Source organism: Meriones unguiculatus, chromosome X (assembly GCF_030254825.1).
Source record: "Meriones unguiculatus strain TT.TT164.6M chromosome X, Bangor_MerUng_6.1, whole genome shotgun sequence".
Taxonomy (NCBI): domain Eukaryota; kingdom Metazoa; phylum Chordata; class Mammalia; order Rodentia; family Muridae; genus Meriones; species Meriones unguiculatus.
Window position 1 is genome coordinate 8,933,877 of NC_083369.1, and position 25,509 is coordinate 8,959,385.

At 35.5% G+C, this 25,509-nt stretch overlaps 1 protein-coding gene across 1 annotated transcript in view; it reads right to left on the reverse strand.

The window, feature by feature from the left end:
• The window catches only part of LOC110543889 (uncharacterized), a 288,801-nt gene extending 263,578 nt beyond the window's left edge, over nt 1–25,223 (reverse strand). Inside the window, 2 exon segments of the mRNA XM_060375459.1 lie at nt 20,943–21,030; nt 25,024–25,223. Of these exon segments, the coding sequence (XP_060231442.1) occupies nt 20,943–21,030; nt 25,024–25,211 (276 nt within the window). The 5' untranslated portion in view covers nt 25,212–25,223.
• Nucleotides 25,224–25,509: the final 286 nt, after the last annotated feature.

Sequence of the window (25,509 nt, forward strand, 5' to 3'; positions counted from 1 at the left end):
AATACTATGAGGGTATTTTCAATCAAACTTTCTTGGTTTTCACTTAAGGTCAAGATGATGAAAGATATGACTTTTTGATTAGCCTTATTCATTTCTTACAAGCTTGTTCAAAGAACACAATCTCCTGTACTTTCTGACAATTGTGCTTACTTCTATAACCAGACATTTATTTCTATGCTTTTTTCTTGTTTTCTTTTTCAATTTTTTTTAATAAATTACACTTTATTCACTTTGTATCCTTGCTGTAACGCCCTCATCCCCTCCCAATCCAGCCCTCCCTCCCTCATCTCCTCCCATGCTCCTCTTCAAGTCCACTGATAGGGGAAGTCCTCCTCCCTTCCCTCTCACCTTAGCCTATCAGGTCTCATCAGGACTGGCTGCATTGTTTTCCTTTGTGGCCTGGTAAGGCTGCTCCCCTATCAGAGGAAGGTGATCAAAGAACCACTGAATTCATGTGAGAGACAAGTCCCCATTCTCATTACAAGGTAACCCACCTGGAGACTGAGCTGCCATGTGCTACATCTGTGCAGGGATATCAGGGGTTCTAGGTTATCTCCATGCATGGTCTTTGGTTGGAGTATCAGTATCAGAGAAGACCCCTATGCCCAGAATTTTTGGATCTGTTGGTCTCCTTGTGGAGCTCTTATTCCCTCCAGTTCTTCCTATCCCTTCTACCCCCCTCTGCCTTCTTTCATATGATTACCTGTACTTTGACCAAAAGTTTGGCTATGAGTCTCAGAATCTGCCTTGATACCTTGCTGGGTAGTTTTTCAACAGCCTTCTGTGTTATGCTCCTGTCCTGTTGTCTGTTTTCTTCCTCTTCCGATGTCCATCCCCCTTGCCTTTCAGAGTGAGTATTGATCATCTTACCCAGGGTCTATTCTTTTAAATGGCATTTCTCTCTACTCTCTTCAGCACCTAGCAGATTCCAGAATTGTTTAGCATGTAAGACACTGTGTACTACTTTGTTTGGATTCCATTTTTACTTTAACTTCTTCATGGATTACTACAAAAATATTATTAAGTAGAAAAAGTAATAGATATTTTATGAACTACATTAGATGTATTTAAATGAGAATGGAAATTAAAAAAATGAAGAAATATAGAAAGATGTATTTAATAAATAAATCAGGAAGATATGTTATCAACATTTTCTAATATAAAGTGAAACATTCCTGCTTATGGATTGCTTCCATCAAGTTATTTTTTTTTTTAATTTCAGATGTTATAAAAAAGAGAAAAATATTATTAGTAATATGCAAATCTTCTAAACTCTACATTCCTTTGAATCCTAAATTAGAGCTTTTGAAGATATCATATAGATGTAATTCCCTGTGATAAAAGTAAAGTTAAGTGATCTTCACATAATTTTTCAAATATTGTAGATCTTCTCTGAATTTATGTTTGTTATGACATAATCTAAATATCTGGTTAACCTTGGTAAATTCTTTCATAACTATTGTCCAAATGTTGCTGAATATTATAAGAAATGAGAAAGGATGTAAAGGAAGAATATGGGGAAACTGGTAGAGTAACATTGACTTTTTCTTCTTTGCATTAAAAAGTAATTTAGCTGTGAGAAAAATAAAGCCTTTGTAATTTAACCTTCCTTAAAATTTTAGAAAAAAAAACTTTATTCTGAGACAGTTAAAACTGAAAATAATATCTGAGTTTGAGTACTGCTTAATCTGTATGAAATGAGTTAGAACTTTGGAATGAAAGATCCGATTTATAATATGGTTACCTAGAGGCAGTGATGATTGAATGTTCATTTAGTGCAGTAATTCTCATTCTAAAGTGATTTTGCTTAACAGGGAAAATTTGAAGAATATTTGCAAATATTTTCATCACATTACAATACTAAAACAATTTCCCCACAACAGACTATTTTCATACCCAAAATGTCAATAGAGCTGAAACTGAAAACCTTGCCATATAGTAAAACAGTCTGGTTTCAAAATATTCATAAATTTTGCTACTTAGTGTATCTTTCATGAGTGACAGTCCTCTGAGCTACACAATTGCTATCTTGGGGATTTCAGCTGTGTCCTCAGTTGAAACAAGATGGGACTCATTGACAGTTTATTTTGCCACAAGAGTGGAAGAATGGAGCACTAAATTCTTTGCTGAATATGCAACTGTTCCCTACCACCTGGAAAATCTTCATGGCTACTGAGAGAGGAAACCAGAGACCAGGGAATATTAGGAGGATGCTAGAATATATAGAGACCAGGGAAGAGAGCAGGGTTTCTATCTATACCGCTGCAGGGAAGCCCTCATCTTTTCTGGAAAAAGAATTTAAGGTGTGGCCACACCGTGTAAATAACATCTCATTTAGGTCCTTTTCTGTAAGAAAGCCTGATAAATTCACTGGATTCCCTAAAGTGAACCTCAGCAGAATCATGCCTTGGTTTGTTTCTAGTACCTTAAAAAAAGGGTAAACATTGTTTTACTTCTCCCCATAGTAGGGAATTTTAGCATAAGAATCTATTCATTAATTAGTCTTTTACAATTGATATTAAAGAGCTAATTTTATTCCATCACATTATTTATTACTAAATTAGCAGGTATTAAGGAAGATGTTCTGAACTCAGTGGCTGGTTCTTTGGCTCCTCCCTCCCGAGGGAGGAGCAACTTTGCCAGGCCACAGAGGAAGAAATTACAGCCAGTCCTGATGAGACATGATAAACTAGGGTCAGATGGAAGGGGAGGAGGACCTCCCCCATCAGTGCACTTAGAGAGAGGCATAGGAGGAGATGAAGGAGGGAGAGTGGGAGTGGTAGGGAATGAGGGAGGGGGCTACAGCTGGAATGCAAAGTGAATGAAATGTAATTAATGTAAAAAATAAAAGTTTAATTAAAAAAAACTAAACTAAAACTTAAAAAACAAAAACAAAAACACCCAGGGCCAGATAGTTTCAACTCAGAATTCTTCTAGATTATCAAAGAAAAGCAAATACCAATACTCCTCAAACTATTCCACAAAATATAAACAGAAGGAACATTGCCTAATTCATTCTATGAGGCCATAATCACTCTGATACCCAAACCACACAAAGACCCAAAACAGAAATAGAATTTCAGAAATTTTTCCTGATGAACATTGATGCAAAAATACTCAATAAAACACTCAAAATCAAAATCCAAGAACACATCAAAAATATAATATACCATGATTAAGGAGGCTTCACCCCAGCTATGCACAGTGGTTCAATATACGAAAATCCATGATTGCAATCCACCATGTTAAAAAACAAAACAAAAACAAAAACAAACAAACAAACAAAAAAAAAACCACAATCATCTCATTTGATGCCGAAAAGCATTCAACAAAATCTAAAACTCCTTCATGTTAAAAGTCATGGAGAAGTTCTAGGTTATAGCCATAGATGGTCCTTGGTTGAGTGTCAGTCTCAGAAAAGACCCTGTGCCCAGATATATTTGGTCCTTGTAGAGCTCCTATCCTTTCCATATCTGCTCGGATGTGGCCCGTGGTAGCTCAGTAACCAAGTAGTTTTCCAAAGTAAGGGGAACAAGGACTATTTCTAACAGGATCTCAAGGGCAGGCTCTTTGACCTCCCCACCCCACCCCCAGGGGAGGAGCAGTCCTGTTAGGCCACAGAGGAGGACTTTGCAGCCAGCCCTGAAGATATCTGATAAAACAGGGTCAAATGAAGGGGGAGGAGGTCCTCCCCTATCAGTGGACTTGGAAAAGGGCAGGGAGGAGACCAGGGAGGAATTGTGGGGTTGGGGAGTGAATGAGGGAGTGGGATACAGCTGGGTCACAGAGTTAACAAAATGTAACTAATAAGAAAAATAAAATTAAAAGAAAAAAAAAGAATTTTGAAAAAAAAAAGTCATGGAGAAGGAGGGGAGATAGAAAGACCTGGAGGATCAACAGAGCCAAAAAAAAAAAAAAATCTGGGATCAGGGGACCTTGCAGAGACTAATGAATCAACCAAGGACCATGCATGGAGAGGACCTAGACCCCCTTCTCAGATGTAGCCCATGGGCAGCTCAGTGTCCAAGTCAGTTCTCTAGCAATGAGAGCAGGGGAATGAACTCTATTGTGAGGTGGCCTTACTAGGCCAAAGAGAAAGAGGATCCAGACAGTCCTGATGAAACCTGATAAGCTAGAGTCAGATAACAGGGGAGGAGGACTTCACCTCTTAGTGAACTAGGAGAGGGGCTTTAGGGAGGCAGAGTGTAGGGAGAGTGAGACTGGGAGGAGATGAAGGGGATAGCTACAACCAGGATACAAAGTGAATAAACTGTAATAAATAACCATAATACAGAAAATTTTTTAAATGTCTGAGAGATATCAGGGACACAAAGCACATACCTAAACACAATAAAGGCAATATACAGCAAGCTTATAGCCAACATCAAGTTAAACGGAGAGAAAATTAAAGTAATCCCATTGAAATCAAGGACAATACAAGGCAGCTAACTCTCACCATTTTTCTTCAATATAGTATTTGAAGTCCTAGCCAGAGCAATAGGACAATTACAGGAGAACAAGAAGATAAAATTCGAAAAGGAAGAACTCAAAGTATCACTATTCATAGATGGCATCATAGCATATTAAAGTGATCATGAAATATTGAGGGAAATGGATGAAACTAAGAAAGATCATCCTGAGTGAGGTAACAGAGGCTCAGAAAGACACCAAGGGTATGCATTCACTCATAAGCAGATTTTAGCCATATAGTACAGGATAAACTTAATACAATTCACAGACCCAAAGAAAATAAGTAACAAGGAGGACACAACTGAGGATGCTTATATCTTTCTCAGAAGGGCAAATAGAGTAGACAGCTAAAGTTGTTGAAGAGAGAAAAATTAGGGTGGAGAACGTACTAAGCTGGAGACCTAGGACAGGGAAGGCTTCTCGGAGTATATGAGATTGGCTCTAGCTGAGATTCCTAGTAGCAAGGGTCATGGAGACTGAAGAGGATACCCTTTAGCTAAAGAGGATTTCTAGTAGAGGGAGGGAAACACCAATCCACCCACAGAAACTTCTACCCAAAATTTACCTATCCTACAAGATGTGCAGGGATAAGATAGAGCAGATATGGAGGTGAGGATGTCTACCAAATGCTTGGTCCAACCTGATACCCACTCCATAGGAGAGAGCCAACCCTTGACACTATTAAGAAAGTTTATATTTGTGGTTGTTTTAAGATTTTATAAAATTACTTTTTTAAGATAATTGGTTCTTTCTTTGTAAGTGCAAATTGTACCCTGCCAGTAAAGAAAAACTGGCTGAGAAATTACCTTGCTTGTGGATAGTCTCTTAACATATAACAAATTACTTAGCTACAAATGTATATGGGTTCTGTGGAATAACTTGTTTTTCATATTTGTTTTCCACCTATAATATGTAAAACATTTGATCATGTGAGGACACTGGGGAACATGTTTTTTTTTTTTTACATATATTCATTGTAATCATTCACTTAAAGAAAAGTAGAATAACTACATTGTGATTATTTTGGTACTGCTTGAAAGAGTTTGCTGGAATATATAAGCTGTGGGAAAAAGAATAAAAACGTGGTTTGGGAAAAATTGCAAATACTCATGAAATTCAAAGGTACCACATGTTACTGATTTATAACACAGTTCCTTTGGTTTCATGTATCATTTTATAAAGAATGCTTCATGTCTTATCATGTGGCCCAATATATAGTTTGTTTGGTGAAGAAACAGCTACAGTTAAAAAAAAAAAAAAAGAATATTATGCTGTGCTCCCAGACAGGAGCCTAGCATAGCTGTCCTCTGAGAGGTTCTAACCAACAATGGATCAAAATAGATGCTGAGACTCACAGCCAAATACTGGGTGAAAAGTAGGGAATAAACTGTAATAAATAAATAAATTTTTAAAAAAGAAAATGGAAAAAAAATTTATACTTTGAATTTCATACTTTTAAACCAAAGAAGAGAATCTATTATTACCAAATTACAAGATAAATTTTTATATATTGTGTGTGCGCGCACATGCACGTGTAACTGTGTCTAAAGAGAAGTTGATATTTCGAAATGTAATTACTCATAAAATATTTCAAGATCAAAGGAAAAACAATTAAAATTGAAAATTTAATGTCATATTTAATCCTAACCAAATTTCTTAGCAAAAGCAAAATAAAATTGACTCTCCAACAACAGCAAGTTTGTAAATGACTCATTTGTAATAAAATCAAAGAAAAGTATTTATTAATGGAGAGTTAATGATCTCATGTAGCAGTGAAATAAATGTGAGCAGAGCAGTTGATCAAAAATTGAGAAAAATTGGAATAATGTCAATAACTAACTAAGAAATAAGTATAATTTTAAGTATTTTCTTGGTTCCTTATGAGTTAATAGATATTACAAAATTGTTTTGCTGCTGAAATTTATATAATGAGTCAAATCTGAGTTTAAAGTGAAGGAAAATTACACAGAACAACAAGCAAGATTCTCAAATTGAGAAAACACTAATTCAATAAGGCTTAAGTGGAATTAACTCAATGTATTAAAATGGAATTACCAAAAATATATGTGTGCAGAAAACAGTTTATTTAGATAAATTTGGGAAGCTTAGAAAAAATACATGCTACTTAAAACCTTTGGTTTTTATTCATCCTGAAGCACAAGAACAATTTGTATTTATCATGTGTTACAGCTTCAGGGGAATTAACAATTATAGTTATTCGCTTTAGTGGAATTAACATTCATTTGTGGTTTTCTTGTTAGAAAAATCAATCTTAGATTCACTGGGCATTTTTTTTTTTACACTCAGTGCCAGTTTTGTTATATTTCTGAATGCAAAGAACTGCCTAAAAATCTTGTTAGCAAATACCGACTGGGAATTAACTTTTACTGCAGATACTGAAATGCATAATGAATTTAACCCAAATTACAAAGAAATGCTTTTAGAACAACATAGTATTAAAAGTCATCTCAATGATTAATACTGTTTGACTCACAAGTAATGTAAATATGGCTTGCTCTCCATCTCTCTCTGTCTCTGTCTCTATCTCTCTCTCTGTCTCTCTGTCTCTCTGTCTCTCTCTCTCTCTCTCTCTCTCTCTCTCTCTCTCACACACACACACACACACACACACTGTTGACCAAACTGAGAGCAAGCCCTAAGGTGATTATTCCCACAGAAACGTGCAGATAAATTTTCTGTGTCTGATCTACAATACTAGAAGCACGTTTACGCTTTCATGTATTTGCAATGAAAACATAAATTTTCCAGAAACCATTTATCTATGCAAGTAATGAGCTTTCATCTAAAGTTTATTTGGAAGTGATTATTTAGAAATGCAATTTATTTTTTTTGAGAGGTAAAATGTGCTTATTAAACAGATTCCGTTTTTTTTTTTTTTTCAATGCAGTTTATTCAGGAACCTTGAACAATCATCTGACCCTGGGTAAAGCCAGCCCACTTTAAATAGCCTCTGGGTAGCCAACCTCAGCATGCCACGTGGGCAATGCAGATAGGTCCACATACATGGAAGCAAGCCAGATCCTCAGCCTTAGCCAAATGTGGAGTTGTTTGTGACAGAGAGCACTCACCATCGGGAAGGTGGAAGGCGGAAACCAGCTCCATCTTTAAGGCGCGGCATTATGCAGCTCTCTACAGTTCCCCCTTTTTGTTTTGGACGCATCAGGCAAGAGTAGAGGTCTGATCTCTGATATTAGAAATAAATTGGGACTTTGTACTGATGTTCATTTAGGTGTCATCCACCCAAAGAGCATCAGACCCGTCCTATACCTTTTTCTCAGAGGTGGGACCTGGGGCATCAACCCACATGCAATCATGCTCTTCTCTGGGTCCAAAGCAGCTGACCCTGAGTGCAGTGCTTAGCCTCGCATCCTGAGTGTAACATTTTAGCTTTTTATGGTAGGCAACCATGCTTGGGGAGACTGTCCTGCTTCAATGGCTGTAAAGGCCTGAATGGTCATGGCTGCATTACGCTGTTGTGAGACTCTAATCTTGCATATATACCACAGGCAAACCAAGGTGACCAACACCAGAAGGCCTGCTAATGCTCCCATGCCCGCCCATTCCTTCAGATGATTCATGGCTGCAGCAATCCATGGTGATAATCCTGTGGCTAGTCCTGCGTCCACTCTGGTAGAATTTACCATGACAATGGGCACGTCTCGCCCCTGGGGGCAATGGTCTCCTGAACCTACTCAGACCTCGGACACCACCACTGCTAGTTCTAGAACTGATGCAGGATGTTCCAACGAGGGGGTTAAGGCTTCTCATAATATTTCCTATAAGCCCACACCTGTTTTTTTATATCCCCCATTTTTATTCATTATTAGCCAGATAGAGCCAAGTAATTGTGGTAATGATACTTGCTTTTTTGCCCAATGCTGTAATGCTAGTAAATTTACTAGCTGGTTACTCGCATGCCTCGCTGGGTGTCTGTGCCCATTGATGCCCTCACGCTACGACTCTCTTCAGACAGAAAAGGGATCCTGGAATTACAGCTGCCATTGTTACTGCCATCTCATTGGCAGCTGTTGGAACTACCACCACGGCATTAGTCACATACTGGGCAGACTGCTCAGACCCTGAATAACATTTTAGCCAATGTAGCTCATGCCTTAGATGTACAAAAAGGAATTAATGCTCAACTATAAGGAGGTTTGATGGTGTTCAATCAGAGGATTGACCTTGTACAGGAGCAAATTGATACCCTATGGCAAATCGCTCAACTTGGCTGTCAATGAAAGTATGCTGGACTTTGAGTCACTAGCATACAACATGAGAATTTTCCCTGTGCTGCAAATCTGTCTAAACAATTGTCTAGCTATATTTTAGGTAATTGGAATGGAGAATTCGATTCTACAATGGAGCAGCTGAGAGTGGCCATTGTCATGGTAAATTCTAACAGATTCCGTTGATATCCATAAAGTCACAAGAAAATTACATTCAAATAAACTCAAAATCTAGGAAAGTACATTTTTCTCTTTCTCTTTTTTTTTTGACTTTTCTTTTTTTCTCTCTTTAGTTACATTTTGTTAATTCTGTATCCCAGCTGTATCCCTCATTCCCTCCCCAATCCCACCCTCCCTCCCTCATCTCCTCCTTGCCCCTTTCCAAGTCCACTGATAGGGGAGGACCTCCTCCCTTTTCATATGACTCCCTTTTGTCAGGTATTTTCAGGACTGCCTGCAAAGTCTTCCTCTGTGGCCTAACAGTACTGCTCCTCCCTTGGGAGGTGGGGAGGTCAAAGAACCAGTCATTGAGTTCCTGTTAGAAATAGTCCTTGTTCCCCTTACTATGGGAAACCAATTGATTACTGAGCTATCACGGGTAACATCCGAGCAGAGGTTCTAGGTTTTATCCTCTCATGGTCTTTGGTTGAGTGTCCATCTCAGAAAAGACCCTGTGCAATTTAATGCTAAAATGGCTATCAATTGTAAAATCTAATCAAGTTCTGTAATTTCATTTCCAGTTATTAATATACTCAATTAAACACTTTGGCTTTTGGAATAATATCAATACTTGATAGAACCTGATAATTTTTTTACAGTTAATCTATGTAAAGTCTGATTCTGTGTTGACTCAAAGAAAACTATCAATTTTGAAGACAGACACAGCGAACTATGAACAGCAATTAAGTTAAATGTGATTATATTAAAAATTTTGTACCATTTTTGACAAAATACAGGAATGGATCATATTTTAATTTTACAAAAAATTATATACAACTACTCTGGAAATCAATCTGTCACTTCCTCAGACAACTAGGAATAGCACTTCCTCAGGATCCAGCTATACCACTCCTAGGCATATATCCAAAAGAGGCTCAAGTACACAATAAGGACATTTGCTCAACCATGCTTGTATCAGCTTTATTTGTAATAGCCAGAACCTGGAAACAATACAGATGTCCCACAATGGAGGAATGAATACAGAAATTGTGGTACACGTACCCAATGGAATATTACTCAGCAATAAAAAACAAGGAAATCATGAAATTTGCAGGTAAATGGTAAGATCTGGCAAAGATCATCCTGAGTGAGCTATCCCAGAAACAGAATGACGCACACGGTATATACTCACTCATAGAGACATATAATATAGGAGAAACCTACTAAAATCTGTACACCTAAAGAAACTAATCAAGAGGGAGGACTCTTGCTAAAATTCTCAATCCTATCCAGAAAGGCAAAGAGGATGGACATCAGAAGAAGGAGAAAAGAGGGAACAAGTCAGGAGCCTGACACAAAGGACCTCTGAAAGGCTCTGCCCTGCAGACTATCAAAGCAGATGCTGAGACTTAAAGTCAACCTTTGGGCAGAGTGCAGAGAATCTTATGAAACAAGTGGGAAACAGTAAGATCTGGAGAGGACAGGAACTCCACAAGAGAGCAACAGAACCAAAAATTCTGAGCACAAGGGTCTTTTCTGAGACTCATATTCCAACCACGTACCATGCATGGAGATAACCTAGGACCCCTGCACAGATGTAGCCCATGGCAGTTCAGTGTCCAAGTGGGTTTCATAGTAATGGGAACAGGGACTGTCTCTGACATGAACTGATTGGCCTGCTCTTTAATCACCTCCCCCTGAGGGGGAAGCAGCATTACCAGGCCACAGAAGAAGACAATGCAGCCACTCCTGATGAGACCTAATTGACTAGGATCAGAAGGAAGGAAAAGAAGACCTCCCCCATCAATGGACTTGGGGAGGGGCATAAATACAGATGGGGGAGAAAGGGAGGTATTAGAAGGGGAGGGGGGAGGGAACCACAGGGCGGATACAAAGTGAATAAAGTGTATTTAATAAAGATTTTTTTAAATTATGAAAATATTTTTCTATTTTATATAAGTACTTATGAGATATCTTAAATAATGGCTTGTCTGACAGATTCTAATCTCTGCTAACTGGACATTTTCCTAAATATTTCATGGCAGGGTGCATTATGCCAATAAAATTTTTAGTGCAGAGGTTTATTTAATCACACCAATACTAGGTTTCTTGAAAGATGAATCAAAATTTAATTACAATTATGTCTCCTACAGTGACTGATTATAGCAGACTACCAATATTTGTTAAATATATGAATTAAACGAAAATTATCAAATTTACTTCTAAAATTTAAAAAATTTTGCTACTAATCTGCTATGAATTCTCTTTGAGAATTTAGTTTATGAAAGATATAAACAGACTAATTGTACAAGAAAAAGATAATAAACACAGATTAGATAGGAAGAATTACTATTGCCAATGGACATTAGAAATTCCTAAGAAAACCATTAAAAACTCTTGGAACTAATATTCACGTTAATGCGTCAAGATAAAAATCAATATACAAGATTAATTCTGTTTCTATGGACCAGCAACGAACACTCTCAGAGTTTGTTTAAGTTACAAAAACTATTCCATTTAATCTATCTTTGGACATAAAATACTTAGAAATAAATTTAATAAGGAAGTATATTAAGATTTACTTAGCAAGCACTGAAAAAATATCATTGAAAGAAATTACATAAGATCTACATAAATGGAAATATCTGCTTTGTTCAAATGGATTGGAAGAATTAATGGTATTAAGATGGAAAAAAGGTAAAAATTTATCAACTGATCCAATATATTTTAATTCATCTCTTTTTATTTGAACCTTAAAATTCATATGGAGATGCAAGGGATACAGAGTACTAAAGAAAAATCCTTAAAAACTGAACAAATTTGCTTGACTAATTCTTAAATTTACCATGGCATGGTGGTAAATAACTATAATTCCAACACTCTAAATGATGAAGTGGGAAAATCTCTTATCATTTTGTAAAGCAAGAATATAGTTCCCAGAAAAACTGACATGTATGCACCCAAATAACGTATGTAAAGAACAAACAAAGGGCAAGCCTAAGGCCCTGAAATAGGACATAAATATGAAGACAAAAGTCATGGTAAACTGGAGTTCAAAATATAGACAAAATATAGACAGTGGTAGCTAACTCCAGATAGGTCAGCTGAGGGTCAAAAAAAAAAAAAAAAAAAAAAAAAAAAAAAAAAAAAAAAAAAAAAAAACAGATGTAAGAGACAATGGGTGATAGTAGTCTATACTAGCTAGGTCAGATTGAAACAAATTCAAGATTTCAAATCCGGGGGAGCATGTTTAGAATGCCAGTACCCTTTCCCATAGTAAAATCTTTAGCTTCAGAAACACTTTACACATTCCTGTATCTTATACATCTACTTATAACAGGTGAATCATGGGTAAAATGAGTTTCTGAGCAACCGTATACGTGCCTATTATGGATGAAGTACAAGGGAGGAGCTAAAGGTAAGAAGAGAATTATAAACTTCATTGAAACTTTTTCCCTACTTTTTAGGTCCTTCTTTGGTCCACCATTTATCCCCACCCCCAGTTTCACCCACTATCACTAGACAGGAGAAAAAGGAGGATAGATGGGGGAGGCAGAAAGAGATCCCTGAATCTAATTACTTTCTTCACTGAACACAACTACTAACAAACTGCAACCAACCTCCATGAACAACAAACAACCACTCATTAACTATTTTGCAAGTGGCCTTACCTGCATAGACAAGTCTGATGATCTCTCAGATTATGGTTCTAACAACTTTTATTCTGAGGGAGGTAGAATGGCTACTCTCCAATTTAACACAGTAATATTCTTTTATTATGAAACCCTCCATCTTTCAAGTTTTTGTAGGAGTAGGACTTCTCCCCAATAGAGGAAATTGACATGAAAATTCTTGTCCTAGCACTTCAATTTTTTAAAATTCCTACATGAACTCCAGACCACTGAACAAATAAAGAACTTATGGTCCTTTTTGACTGATGTTTCATGTCTCTGGGTACCTGTTACTGGATGACAAGAGAAACCTCAGTTGCCAGAACTGCAGTGCTATCCAGGATTAGGACTGTATGACTCCAGTACTATCAAGCATTAGGATTCTATCACCCAGTAAGGGGGCATACCATTTCAAGACAGAAACTTCTAAGTCTAGATCTTATGTTGGACAGAATCAATGAATGCCTGGCACGACAGTACACACATAAATTTAAGAGAATCAGAAAAGACAGACATCTAATAGGGGTAACCTAACGACTAGTCACTGTTAGATCACATATATAGAATCTCTGAGAACATTTGGGGACTCCAGCCTGCTTTCTGGAAGAAAGATATTCTATTTTTTTTTTTTTTTTTTTTTTTACTTTTCAGGCTTTATTTATAGTTTGTAAGGATAGTTTCAGCACAGAGAAACAGTGATAAGAGCCATAGTTAACTGGACCAATTATCAGGTTTTTAATTCTAGCAGCAAACTTAAAATTACATAATCTGTCTTTAACAAATCCACAATAGATGATGTTTCATAAATAATAAATTGTCTCACCAATACAGCTGTTTTGAAAATAGGTTATCTGAAATAGATCTGAGGAGTTTTAATAGGTATGGAGTTTGATGCATGAAAAATGGAACTGAGACAGGCCTTGTAATCTGGCCAGTCTATGGTCTATGGTAGTGCCCCTTTTTGTGTGGTTATAAATCTATTATTTATGCTTCCTGAACCTCTGGTTTATATATGGCTATCAAAAAGGCTGTACTACAGGACTGGTAAAATGGCTTAGCTGATAAAGACACTTGCCTCTAAGCCTGGTGGCCTGAGTTCAATCGCTGGGATCCATTTAATGGAAGGAGAGAATCAACTCATACAAGTTGTCTTTGAGCTCCACATATATGCCCTGTTATGCACTACCCACTGCCATGAACACATTAAATAAATGAATAAACTAATGTGTTGTTATGTACAGAAAGGAAAATTCCAACCATTCTATTTCACCAGGAAAGACTCAGGAGTGAGATGCTGGGGTGAAAACCTGCCAGCTCATAGAGGCAGAGAAGGCACCCAGCTGACTTTCCTTCTCAGCTCAGGTCTGGATGGAAAAAACCCAAAAGGCTAACTAGTTTAACTGATAGCCCAGGAATAAAGGGCCACTCCTCTTCCCCCAACCACCCAAGGGTGAAGGCTTGCTAATTCAAAACACCAAAAATCTAGGGAGCTGAGGAGCTGAAGCCTAGGCTAAAACCAGAGCTTGAGGTAAAAAGCCCTTTCTTCTTCTCCACCCTCTCTTAAATACACCTCAACTCAAAGTTCCTCCTATTCCTTTTTTTTCTTAGCAGTTACATTTTATTAACTCTGCATCCCAGCCGTGTCCCAATCCCTCATTCCCTCCCAGTCCCTCCCTCCCTCCCTCATCTCCACCATGCCCCTTTCCAAGTCCACTGATGGGGGAGGACCTCCTCCCCGTTCATCTGACCCTGGTTTATCAGGTATTTTCAGGACTGCCTGCAAAGCCCTCCTCTATGGCTTAACAGGACTGCTCCTCCCTTCGGGGGTGGGGAGGCCAAAGAGCCAGTCATTGAGTTCCTGTTAGAAATAGTCCTTGTTCCCCTCACTTTGGGAAACCAATTGGTTACTGAGCTACCACAGGCTACATCTGAGTGGAGGTTCTAGGTTATATCCATACATGGTCCTTGGTTGAATGTCAGTCTCAGAAAAAACCCTGTGCCCAGATATATTTGGTCCTTGTGGAGCTCCTATCCTTTCCTCATCAGACTAACTCCCCTTCTTTCTTATGATTCCCTGTACTCTGCCAAAGGTTTGGTCATGAGTCTTTGCTTTGAAAACACTGCTAGTTAGAGTCTTTCAGATGTGCTCAGTAGACTCCTGTCATACATTCAATGCACATCCCATCTGTCTTTCTAAACAAGGATTGATCATCTTACCCCATGTCTGCTCTCTTGATTATCTTTTTTAGGTGTATAGATTTCATTATGTTTATCATATCTTATAGGTCTATATAAGAGAGTATATCCCATGTTTGTCTTTCTCCTTCTGGGATATTTCACTCAGAATGATCTTTTCTAGATCCCACCATTTGCCTGCAAATTTCATGATTTCCTCCTTTTTGATTGCTGAGTAGTATTCCATTGTGTAAAAATACCACAATTTCTGTACCCATTCCTCCGTTGATGGACATCTGGGTTGTTTCCAGGTTCTGGCTATTACAAATAAAGCTGCTACAAACATGGTTGAGCAAATGTCCTTATTGTGTACTTGAATGAACTTTGGATATATACCTAGCAGTGGTATAGCTGGGTCTTGAGGAAACACTACTCCTAATTGTCTTAGAAAGCGCCAGATAGCTTTCCAGAGTGGTTGTACCAGTTTACATTCCCACCAGCAGTGGAGGAGGGTTCCCCTTTCTCCACAACCTCTCCAGCATGTGTTATCGCTTGAGTTTTTCATCTTGGCCATTCTGATGGGTGTAAGGTGATATCTCAGGGTCGTTTTGATTTGCATTTCCCTGATGGCTAATGAGGATGAGCATTTCTTTAAGTGTTTCTCTGCCATTCGATATTCCTCTATCGAGAATTTTCTGTTTAGCTCTGTTCCCCATTTTTTAATTGGATTATTAAAGAAGGAATGTATACCATAGTCAAAGTGTAGTCTGAGAGGCTTCAGGAACATCTGACCTCATGCACTGCCTAGTTCACTGATTTATTTCCCTGTCTCTTGTAGATAGGACATTGGGTTTGTTCTATATCAACAAATATCTCTTGAAGCTGCGTCCCAAAGACATGTATAAAATTTGATACATAGCGTCAAAAGGAGGCACATTCTCTTTTAAAGTATGGCCCTACTACCAGTTAATAAAGAGCTATGAATTGGATCCAATTCAGACAGTTTATTCCTGTGGGAAAGTTTACCATAAAACTTACATACTAGTCACTATTTTTTTTTGTTATTTTGTATGTTTAATCTTTCTATTTTTAAAATTTATTTATTTTTTATTAGTTATACTTTATTCACTTTGTATCCCAGTTGTAGTCCCCTCTCTCCTCCTATCCTAATTCCACCCTTTCTCCATCATCTCCTTCCAAGCACCTCCCAAAGACCACTGAGAGAGGAGGTCCTCTTCCCTTTCCAACTGACCCTGACCTATCAGGTCTCATAAGGACTGGTTGCATTGTCTTCCTCTGTGGCCTGGTAATGCTACTCTCCCCCTCAGGGGGGAGGTGATCAAAGAAGCAAACACTGGGTTCATGTCAGAGACAGTCCCTGTTACCATTACTAAGAAACTCACTTGGATACTGAGCTGCCATAGGCTACATCTGTGCAGGGGTTCTAGTTAATCTCCATGTATGGTTCTTGGTTAGAGTATCAATCTCAGACCCCTTTGCCCAGATTTTTTGGTCTGTTGCTCTCCTTGTGGAGCTCCTGTCCCATCCAGCTCTTTCTATCTCCCCTTCTTTCATAAGATTCCCTGCACTCTTCCAAAATTTCCCTTAGTCTCAGCATCTGCTTTGATACCCTGCTCGGTAGTCTTTCAGAGGCCCTCTGTGGTAGGCTCCTATCCTGTTCCCTGTTTTCTCCCTCTTCTTTGTCCCTCTCATTTGCCTTTCTGAGTGGGGATGGATCATCTTAGCCCAGGTCATCCTTCTTGCTTAGCTTCTTTAGGTGTACGGATTTTAGTATGTTTATCCTATATTATATGGCTAATATTCATTTATAAGTGACTATATGCCAGGTGTGTTTTTCTATTTCTGAGATACCTCACTCAGGATAATATTTTTTAGTTCCCACCATTTGTCTGCAAATTCATGATTTCCTTGTTTTTAATTGCTGAGTAGTATTTCATCGTGTAAATGTACTACAATTTCTGTACCTATTCTTCAGTTGAGGAACATCTGGTTTGTTTCTAGGTTCTGGCTATTAAGAATAAAGCTACTACAAACATGGTTGAGAAAATGTCCTTGTTGTATATTCAGTAGCCCTGTATCCAAAAGACCAAAGGGCTGAGAAAAAAATTAGGGAAACTACACTCTTCACAATAGCCACTAATAATATAAAGTGCCTTGGTGTAACTTTAACCAAGAAAGTGAAAAACAACTGTGAATAAACTTCAAGTCTCTGAAGAAAGAAATTGAAGAAGATAGCAGAAGATGGAAAGTTCTCCCATGCTCATGGATTAATAGGATTAACATAGTGAAAATAGACATCCTGCCAAAAGCAATCTACAGATTCAATTCAATTCCCATCAAAATAACAACACAATTCTTTACAGATCTTGAAAGAAAAATTCTCAATTTACTAGAAAAGATCATACTGAGTGAGTTATCCCAGAAGCAGAAATGCACACATGGTATATACTCACTTACAAGTAGATATTAGCCATATAATATAGATAAACATACTAAAATCTGTACACCTAAAAAAGCTAAGCAAGGTGGAGGACCCTGGGTAAGATGACCAATTCTCAATTTTGCAGAAATGCAAAGGGGATGGGCATTTGAAGAGAGAGAAAACAGGGAACAGGATGGGAGCCTATCACAGAGGTCCACTGAAAGACTTTACTCAGCAAAGTATCAAAGTTGATGCTGAGACTCAAAGCCAAACTTTGGGCAGAGTGCAGGGAATCTTATAAAGAACAGGGAGCTAGGAAGGCCTGAAGGGGAGAAGAGCTCTACAAGGAGAGCAACAGATCAAAAAAGTCTGGCCCTGGAGGTCTGATAGGCTAGGGTCAGATAGAAAGGGAGAAGGACCTCCCCTCCCATATCAGTGGTTTTGTGTAGGCGCATCAGAAGTGATGAGGGAGGGAGAGTGGGGTTGGGAGGAATAAGGGAGGGGGCTAGAGTGGGAATACAAAGTGAATAAACTGCAATTTATAAAAATATAAATAAATTGTAAAAAAGTGAAAAAAGACTAAATTGCTTTCAATGGAAAAAAAAAGAATTGCAAAAACAATCCTGTACAACAACAGATCTTCTGGAGATATCTCCATACTTCATCTTAAGCTGTACTATAGAGAATTAGTAATAAAAACTGCATGGTCCTGGCATAGAAACAGAATGGTGGCTTAATGGAATTGAATAGAAGACCCAGAAATAAACCCACACACCTAAGGATACTTGATTTTTGACAAAGAGGCCAAAACCATACAATGGAAAAAAGACAGCATCTTCAACAAATGGCGCTAGATGTCTACATGCAGAAATTGCAAATAAAAGTCCAAGTGGATCAAAGACTTCAACATAAAACCAAACACACTAAATCTGTTAGAGGAAAAAAATGAAGAAGAGCCTTGAACTCATTGGCAGAGGAGACAACTTCTTGAATAGAACACCAACAGTGCAGGTCCTAAGAGCAACCATCAATAAATGGGACCTCATGAAACTGAAAAGTTTCTGTAAAGCAAAGGACACTGTCATCAGAACTTGTCACTAATTTAAAGTTCTGTGGGAAATGAAATTAAGTATAACTGCATCCTTTTAAGATATTATTGGAAAATTCCAAAATTTAAAATGTCAGATGGTGGAACTTCTAACTAAAAGTTCCCTTATGGATAAAGAGTTCAAGGGGAACAGGAACTGTCTCTGACATGAATTCAGTGGCTGGCTCTTTGATCACCTCCCTCTGAGGCGGGGGCAGCCTTACTAGGTCACAGAGGAAGACATTGCAGCCAGTCCTGATGAGACCTGATAAGCTAGGGTAAGATGGAAGGGGAGGAAGACCTTCCCCATCAGTGGACTTAGAGAGGGGCATAGGAGGAGATGAGAGAGGGAGGGTGTGATTGGGAGGGAATGAGGGAGGGAATACAACTGGGATATGTAAAAAAAATAATTAAAAAAGAGTTCCTTATGGATAAATATCTCATAATATGGGTTCTCTCACTCCTACTTTCCCTTATTTCCCTTATCTATGAGATTTCAGACTTTAAATTCTACCCTACTTTAACAGTTCTAATGTCAATACCCAAGGGTTTTATTTTTATTTTCTTCTAGAAGTTCTAGGTTTTCTTGTCAGACACTCGGCCTAATAACCATGTTAGTGTGATTTTCTATGACGTTGCACCATAATTTTGAGAATTTTCATGATATATAAAATTTTCTCTAATATGGTAGGAGATCATGTTAAGAACAGGATCTTTAGAAACATGACTCTGATATGAATAGAGAAAATAGGAATTGGAGAAAACGCTCAGTTGTTCAGAGTGTAGAGTGCTCTTGCAGAAGACCTGAGTTCAATTTCTAGCACCTGCATCATATAGCACACAACTACCTATAACCCTAGCTACAATGGAATCTGATAACTCTGGCCTCCATGAGTACTGGTGTTTACATATACAAACACAAATGTGTACATAGTAAAAAGTAAATATTTATAAAATAGAGAAATAAGTTGGTCCTTAGTTAGCTCTATACTTAATGATATTTTTGTTTTTTTTACTCTCCTCTGAGAGAAGAAACTTCATCTTGGCAAAAAGTTTCTAAGAAGGATAAAGAGATTGTGAATTATTATATTCATACCATAGAACAATATTCACCAGACATTGATTATTATGTAAATATGAACCATAACTACTGAAAATTTTCATGTGTAACCAATCTTCAATCTTCTATAGAAACAAATACAATAAATATGGAAAAATTAAGTGATGATAAGGCTTTCTGGCATGTTCAATCATCATTCCCAGTCCCCACCCAACAAACAGGATTTCACCATGCTATCCAAGTTGGCTATGAATTCCTAGGATCAAGTATTCCTCTTGGCTCAGCCTACCAAATAGCTGGATCCACAAGAATAGATAGCCACCAAACTTTTATTTGAAAAATGACTATGTATGAACATTATGGTAACAATCTTAATATAAAACGGTATAGCATAAAACTTGGTCTTGGGATGTTTAAAACCCAGTTAATACCTCATACAAACTTTAAAACTGTAATATTTTACTGAACTATCTCATTATTTTAGTAAACTTTGAAGGAAATAATTCTGTCTTATTCTTCTCTTTTATCAATCCTAAAATTTTTATATATAAGAAAAACTTCAAATGGCTATGAAATTAAAATAACTCAACAAAGCCAATTCATGCTCCATCTTACACAAATTAATCTTTAATTAATTAATTAATCTTTGCTTTTTTACTATTTATTCAGCACTGATCACCCTGTATCTCAATTCAGTAGCTAATGGAATTATAAAAAGAGAGGCTGACCTGTTTGATGGATTAATAGAGAATAGCTTGAAAGAATCAAAGTTTATAAAAATGAATGAATACATGAATGATTAATGGATGAATGAATCAATTATTTCTTAAAATATTGACTGTATTTGAGTAATAGGAGAAGCTACAGTAGTAAATTCTAGATGGAAGATAGTATGATGAAAAGTGTAACACTGAGTGAAATAAACATGAAACATTTAAGAAGTGATTAAAACATTTTGATGGTAATGTAAGTGGCATATATGTACATATATTTGAATAAAATAATTTGTAACAAACTGTATTTAAATTATTGTAAAAATATTAAGGTTAAGTTGGTTATTTTTAAAATTTTCTTTCTCTTCATAACTTATTATCTAAATGATCAATTATATAAAAATGAAAGGAGGAAAGAGTCAAACATAAACTAACTATATTGTCCACAAGTAGATGAATGTTGAAAAAAAATGATTGCATTTGATACTGATTTTGAATGAAAATTAAAAATTACTGAATATAATTTAAGATATACTAGCAAATAAAATATATATTATGGAGAGAGAGATTTTATGATTACATGATACTTATTACTTGATTATCATGTTTCTATGATCCTTACTAAAGAACAGTGATCATTTGACAGATTTAGATAAGTCCAATAGTTATTTTAGAAGAATCTAGCAATTAGGGTAAATTCTGATACAATGAAAAAGGAATTTGAGGTACCAACTCAATTTGGTTACTAAATATTTTATCTAATTATAACAAAATCTAGGCCTGTATCTCAGTGTTGACAAGAGGGATGATAAAGAAAAGACAGTTTGTATGAGTGTTATTGAAGATAAATGTAATGGGCTTGATAAGTAAATCTGCAGGAATATGAACGGAGAACAGCACAACAAACTATATCTTACCTTTTCAGAGAAATATCTCAGTAATGTGATATGTTTAGTGAGATGATTTTTCAGGCTGGAAAATTCTGACATGCAATCAAATGGTGGCCTGCCAGGGAAGGGTAATAAAAAGATTTCATCAAACTGAGTTTCTTTGAATACAGTATCTCTAATCCTTAGGAAATTGAAAATTATTTTTAAAAATTACAGAGTTGTAGATAAAATAAACAGCTAAATTCAAGAACATCAAATATTATATGCAGCATGTAAGAAATTTAATAAATGTGACATTTCTGTGATACCAAAAGGGGGAAGATAGTAAGAATACAGTTTGTTATAATTATTCCTGTTTCCTATAATTATTCTAATAATTATTCAAATTATTAGAAAAAAGGTTAAATTTTGAGTAGATTATCTTTTAATATTTCCTTTTTCTTAATTTATGTACTATACAGGTGATTGATTATAATAAAAAAATGAAAGGAGGAATGGATCAAGAATAAACCCATTATTACATATAATATATATAATCTTTCCTATATAATATATAATAATAATGGGTTCCTATTATACTATATATTTATAATATAGTTAATAAAGCAATATATATTTATATAATATAAAACCCATTAATATTATACATTATAATATATAATGAGCTTATAATAATCATTTTTACATTATTTATATATAATATATAATAAACCCATTAATATATACTATTATTTATTTATATTATATGTAAACTGTATTATTCACAAAAAAATGAACCATGACATTAACAAATGACTGCATTTGCTATTTATTGTTGAACATAAATAAAAAATAATTTAAGGTAATTTAATGTATCACAGTTAAATGAAAAGTTTGGGACTTCTTATTTATATCGAACATAACTTTTATTCTTCTGTTATTGAGAGCCCTTCATGAGATGACAAAAAAAAAAACACACTGTTTTATGGTGAAAGTACTCTCTACTTCATCTGAATAATAGGTATAAGGTGAGGAGTAATTCAGTTGAAGACTGTTGCCTTTGCACATGTACAACCTTGTATTCAAAACTCTTCCAACAAATAACTTTCAAAATGGACAATACTTTTTAGGCTGTCTCTGTAAAACAAATTAGAAAGCACTGTACTGATGAATTTATATATATTCCCACTAGGAAACTTAAATTTTATCTTTATATATCAGTAAAAAAGAAGAATATACAATCCCCTATAAATTTTTAGGAGATTACTATGATTGATGTTTGAACAAATGCTATTTTTGAGACCTACTTCTAAAGATTGTTACACAGGCAAAGACTCAAGTTACTTTTTCATTTAAAAGCTATAATAATTTTATTTAAGAGCATTAACTAGCTATATAATTAAGCTTTAAAACTTATATGGTAACGGTACTTTTGAAGATCCATAGGATTATTATGTGTAACTCTGTCCAGAATATGATAAATATGGTCAAAATTATTGAGCCATTTTCATTTCATTTATTTTTAAGCCAACATTTTTGAAGAAGTGGAAACAACTCCATAATTCTATTGAACATCTTAATTTTCACCACAAACATGGTCAATTTATATTACTTAAAAGTAGAATTTGAGATAGTTATGCTTAAGTTGCTACGTTGCCCTAAAATAAATTTTTACTTTTTTTTCTACTTCAAATCAGCAAAACTACTCACATTTTAAATGGCAAAAAAAGAAACATAACAGAGTGACATAAGTGTCAACAATAGAGTCTATGGCCTCCTTTTTTTTTCATCATACTGAAAAAAAGCTTTTAAAATCCCCAAACATCTACAATAAACTTAAAAAGATATCTTTTTATTAATAATGTAACATTAAAATATAATAATAATGTAACATTAAAATGATGCTCTATCTTATCAGCTTATAGTGCTTATGAAATCAATATTTTGTATACTGTACAAAGCATTCTTAAAAGCTAAGCATCTCAAAACAAAAAAGGATAGGCAGAAGTCAGAGAGCCAGAATCTATCCTTTGAGTCATAAGCACATTGCATGATTTAAACTCCTGAGTTTACTTCAGTTCTCAAAAATATTTTATTGTCTTACTATCAAAATGATTTAATAGGTCTAAATCTTTCATAAACATTCTTAAATAAATTATCAGTTCTCATTCACCAATCTGATGTAAAAAGCATGAGCCAGGTCAAAAATAGCATGAATCACATTTTGAGCAGATATCAATATTACAATAATAAAAAAAAATACTTTCCATGTTTTGTTTTAGAATCATAGAGAAGAATAGCAATTTACGACAAATCACAGAAATTACTTCCCTTAAGATTTAACAATTACATTCTTTTAGCTGACAATTTGACCAGATATTTGAAAAGCAAATAAATTCAATTGATTTAAGACCTTTTTGTTTGTTTGCCTGATTAAGACAATTGTAGCCTTAGAAGGCCTAGAATCTAGTTGGCAGACCAGGCCAGTACCAGAATTAAATAGGCATCAACATGCCTGGCAAGTCGTAATTAGTCTTTAAAACTGTTACTATCTTCTGTAAAAAGTAAGTCAGAAAAGATGAAGATAAAACCTCTAGAACATATTTACTTTCCAAGGAAGCTTAAAGTTTCATATTTTAAAGCAAAGAAACATAAAAATATTTAGATGTTTTATAATATGCCCAGATTAAAACATATCACTGTAATTTTGAGGTTTTAATTCATAGAGATTTTGATATACAGATGTTATGTTTTTGAATATTTAGTTAATCTTGAGCTTAGGAAAATATGCTGTTCAACATGAACACCTCTTATTTAGTCATTACTAGTAATTAAGACTGAGTCTAAGAATCTATGATGGCATAAAAACTTTAATATTTTGGTCAGTTAGAATAAAGATAATACTAAAATGATTTCCTACATTTTGTATACACCATTTTTTTTTTGTGTGTGTGTGAAATACAGGTGGAACCAGACAAGACCCTTTTAATATTACCTGGTTCCACTGATGAGAGTAAATAAGCCATGAAAATGGGAAATTTGCAGAAAACCTAGAAAAGTGACTTAATACTGATGCTGTATTATGAACTTTGTAATAACAGTACAGTGACAAAATAGGAAAACCCAATACAGTCAATCATCAAATTTAATTTAGCACATTATATGCATTAGGGTAGCCTTTTTTTTTTTTTTTTTTTTTTTGCTATTACTCCATCTTACAGCTAGCCTTACTTTCATGGTCAATACTATTGTTTTTCTCAAATTTGTTCCTTAAATGTAGCTTATAAAAAAAATATTTGCTTTCTGACTATGCTCCCTGTGCTTCCTACTATGAAAAAATTGTCTTCATTCCTTATTTATTTGAATAAGTTTGTTTCTCAATCAGAGAACATGTGATATAAAATTGTAAAAACATAGCATGACTTCTTCCTGGTTTAACTCATTGTTAATCAAAACACGGTATCCTTTTTCCATCTCCCTCCAGTTTTTCTCTTATTTGAAAAAATGTACTTAGTGGAAGCAAACAGTCTAGGAATCTGTAAGATGACTTGTCTGTACTTAGAAGAGATAATTGATTACAATTGTTAGTCAAAACAAAATGTATGGAAATCTGCATACTAAAATTTTAACTAAAAGTTACTACCTAAACGAAATTATAAATCACTAGTATTATTTAACTACCCTTATTAAAACAGGGTTTTAGAAACAGGATTTACTCATGTTAGTTAAAAGTTCATATTTTAATTAATAGAAAAATAAAGAACATTTTGCTGCAAAGGGCCAAATATGATCCTTTACAAGTTTGGCAAAACTTCACAAAGACTGTATAAAACTATTTTTTGAAAGTGTGAGTGTAATTTAATCTATATAGATAACTCAAAGGGAATCCTCATTTAAAAATTACTATTTTGTTGAATGAATTGTAAAAGTCATATGGTAAAATACTTGTTGATTTAAAGGGATCCGTGTCACTACTTTGTACATCCTAACGAGACATCAGTAAAACATCCATATACATCTTTGAAAGAACAGTTGAAATACAATCCATTCCTCACATAAGTTGTCTGAGAAGAAATGAGGGGGAAATACAATTGTGTCATGGCTTTAAATATCAGATATTAAGAATTACCTTTCCAGAATGTTTAATATCATGCTGACAATATTAGCCAGATCAACGGAAGCTGTAAGAACGCTATGAAGTGGCTGTTCAATAGTGCCATGTAGACTACGTGCCGATCTTCTTTCCGATATTGTGACAATAACACGATCAATAGCAATCTCAAGTTGTTCTCTCTCTTTTCCAAATCTGGTAGACATGTTTTTGATATTCTGAAATTAAAGTAGGAGTTTGGGTGCAAGAAATGAAGCAGTACTTTTATAGAATATTGTAAAAATGGAATAAGTCCAATATCAACAGTATATAGCCAAAATAACATATGAAGGAGGCAAAATTATAAAAGGAATACCATCAAGCACTTTTCATTCTTTAGACATTTTTCTAGTTATAGTCATATCCGTGGCAGTCATCATTTAAAAAAGCGTGAATGCAATAATTTCATTGGAATACCTAATGCAATTTTAGAATGTGACAATTATTTAACTACAATTAATACTT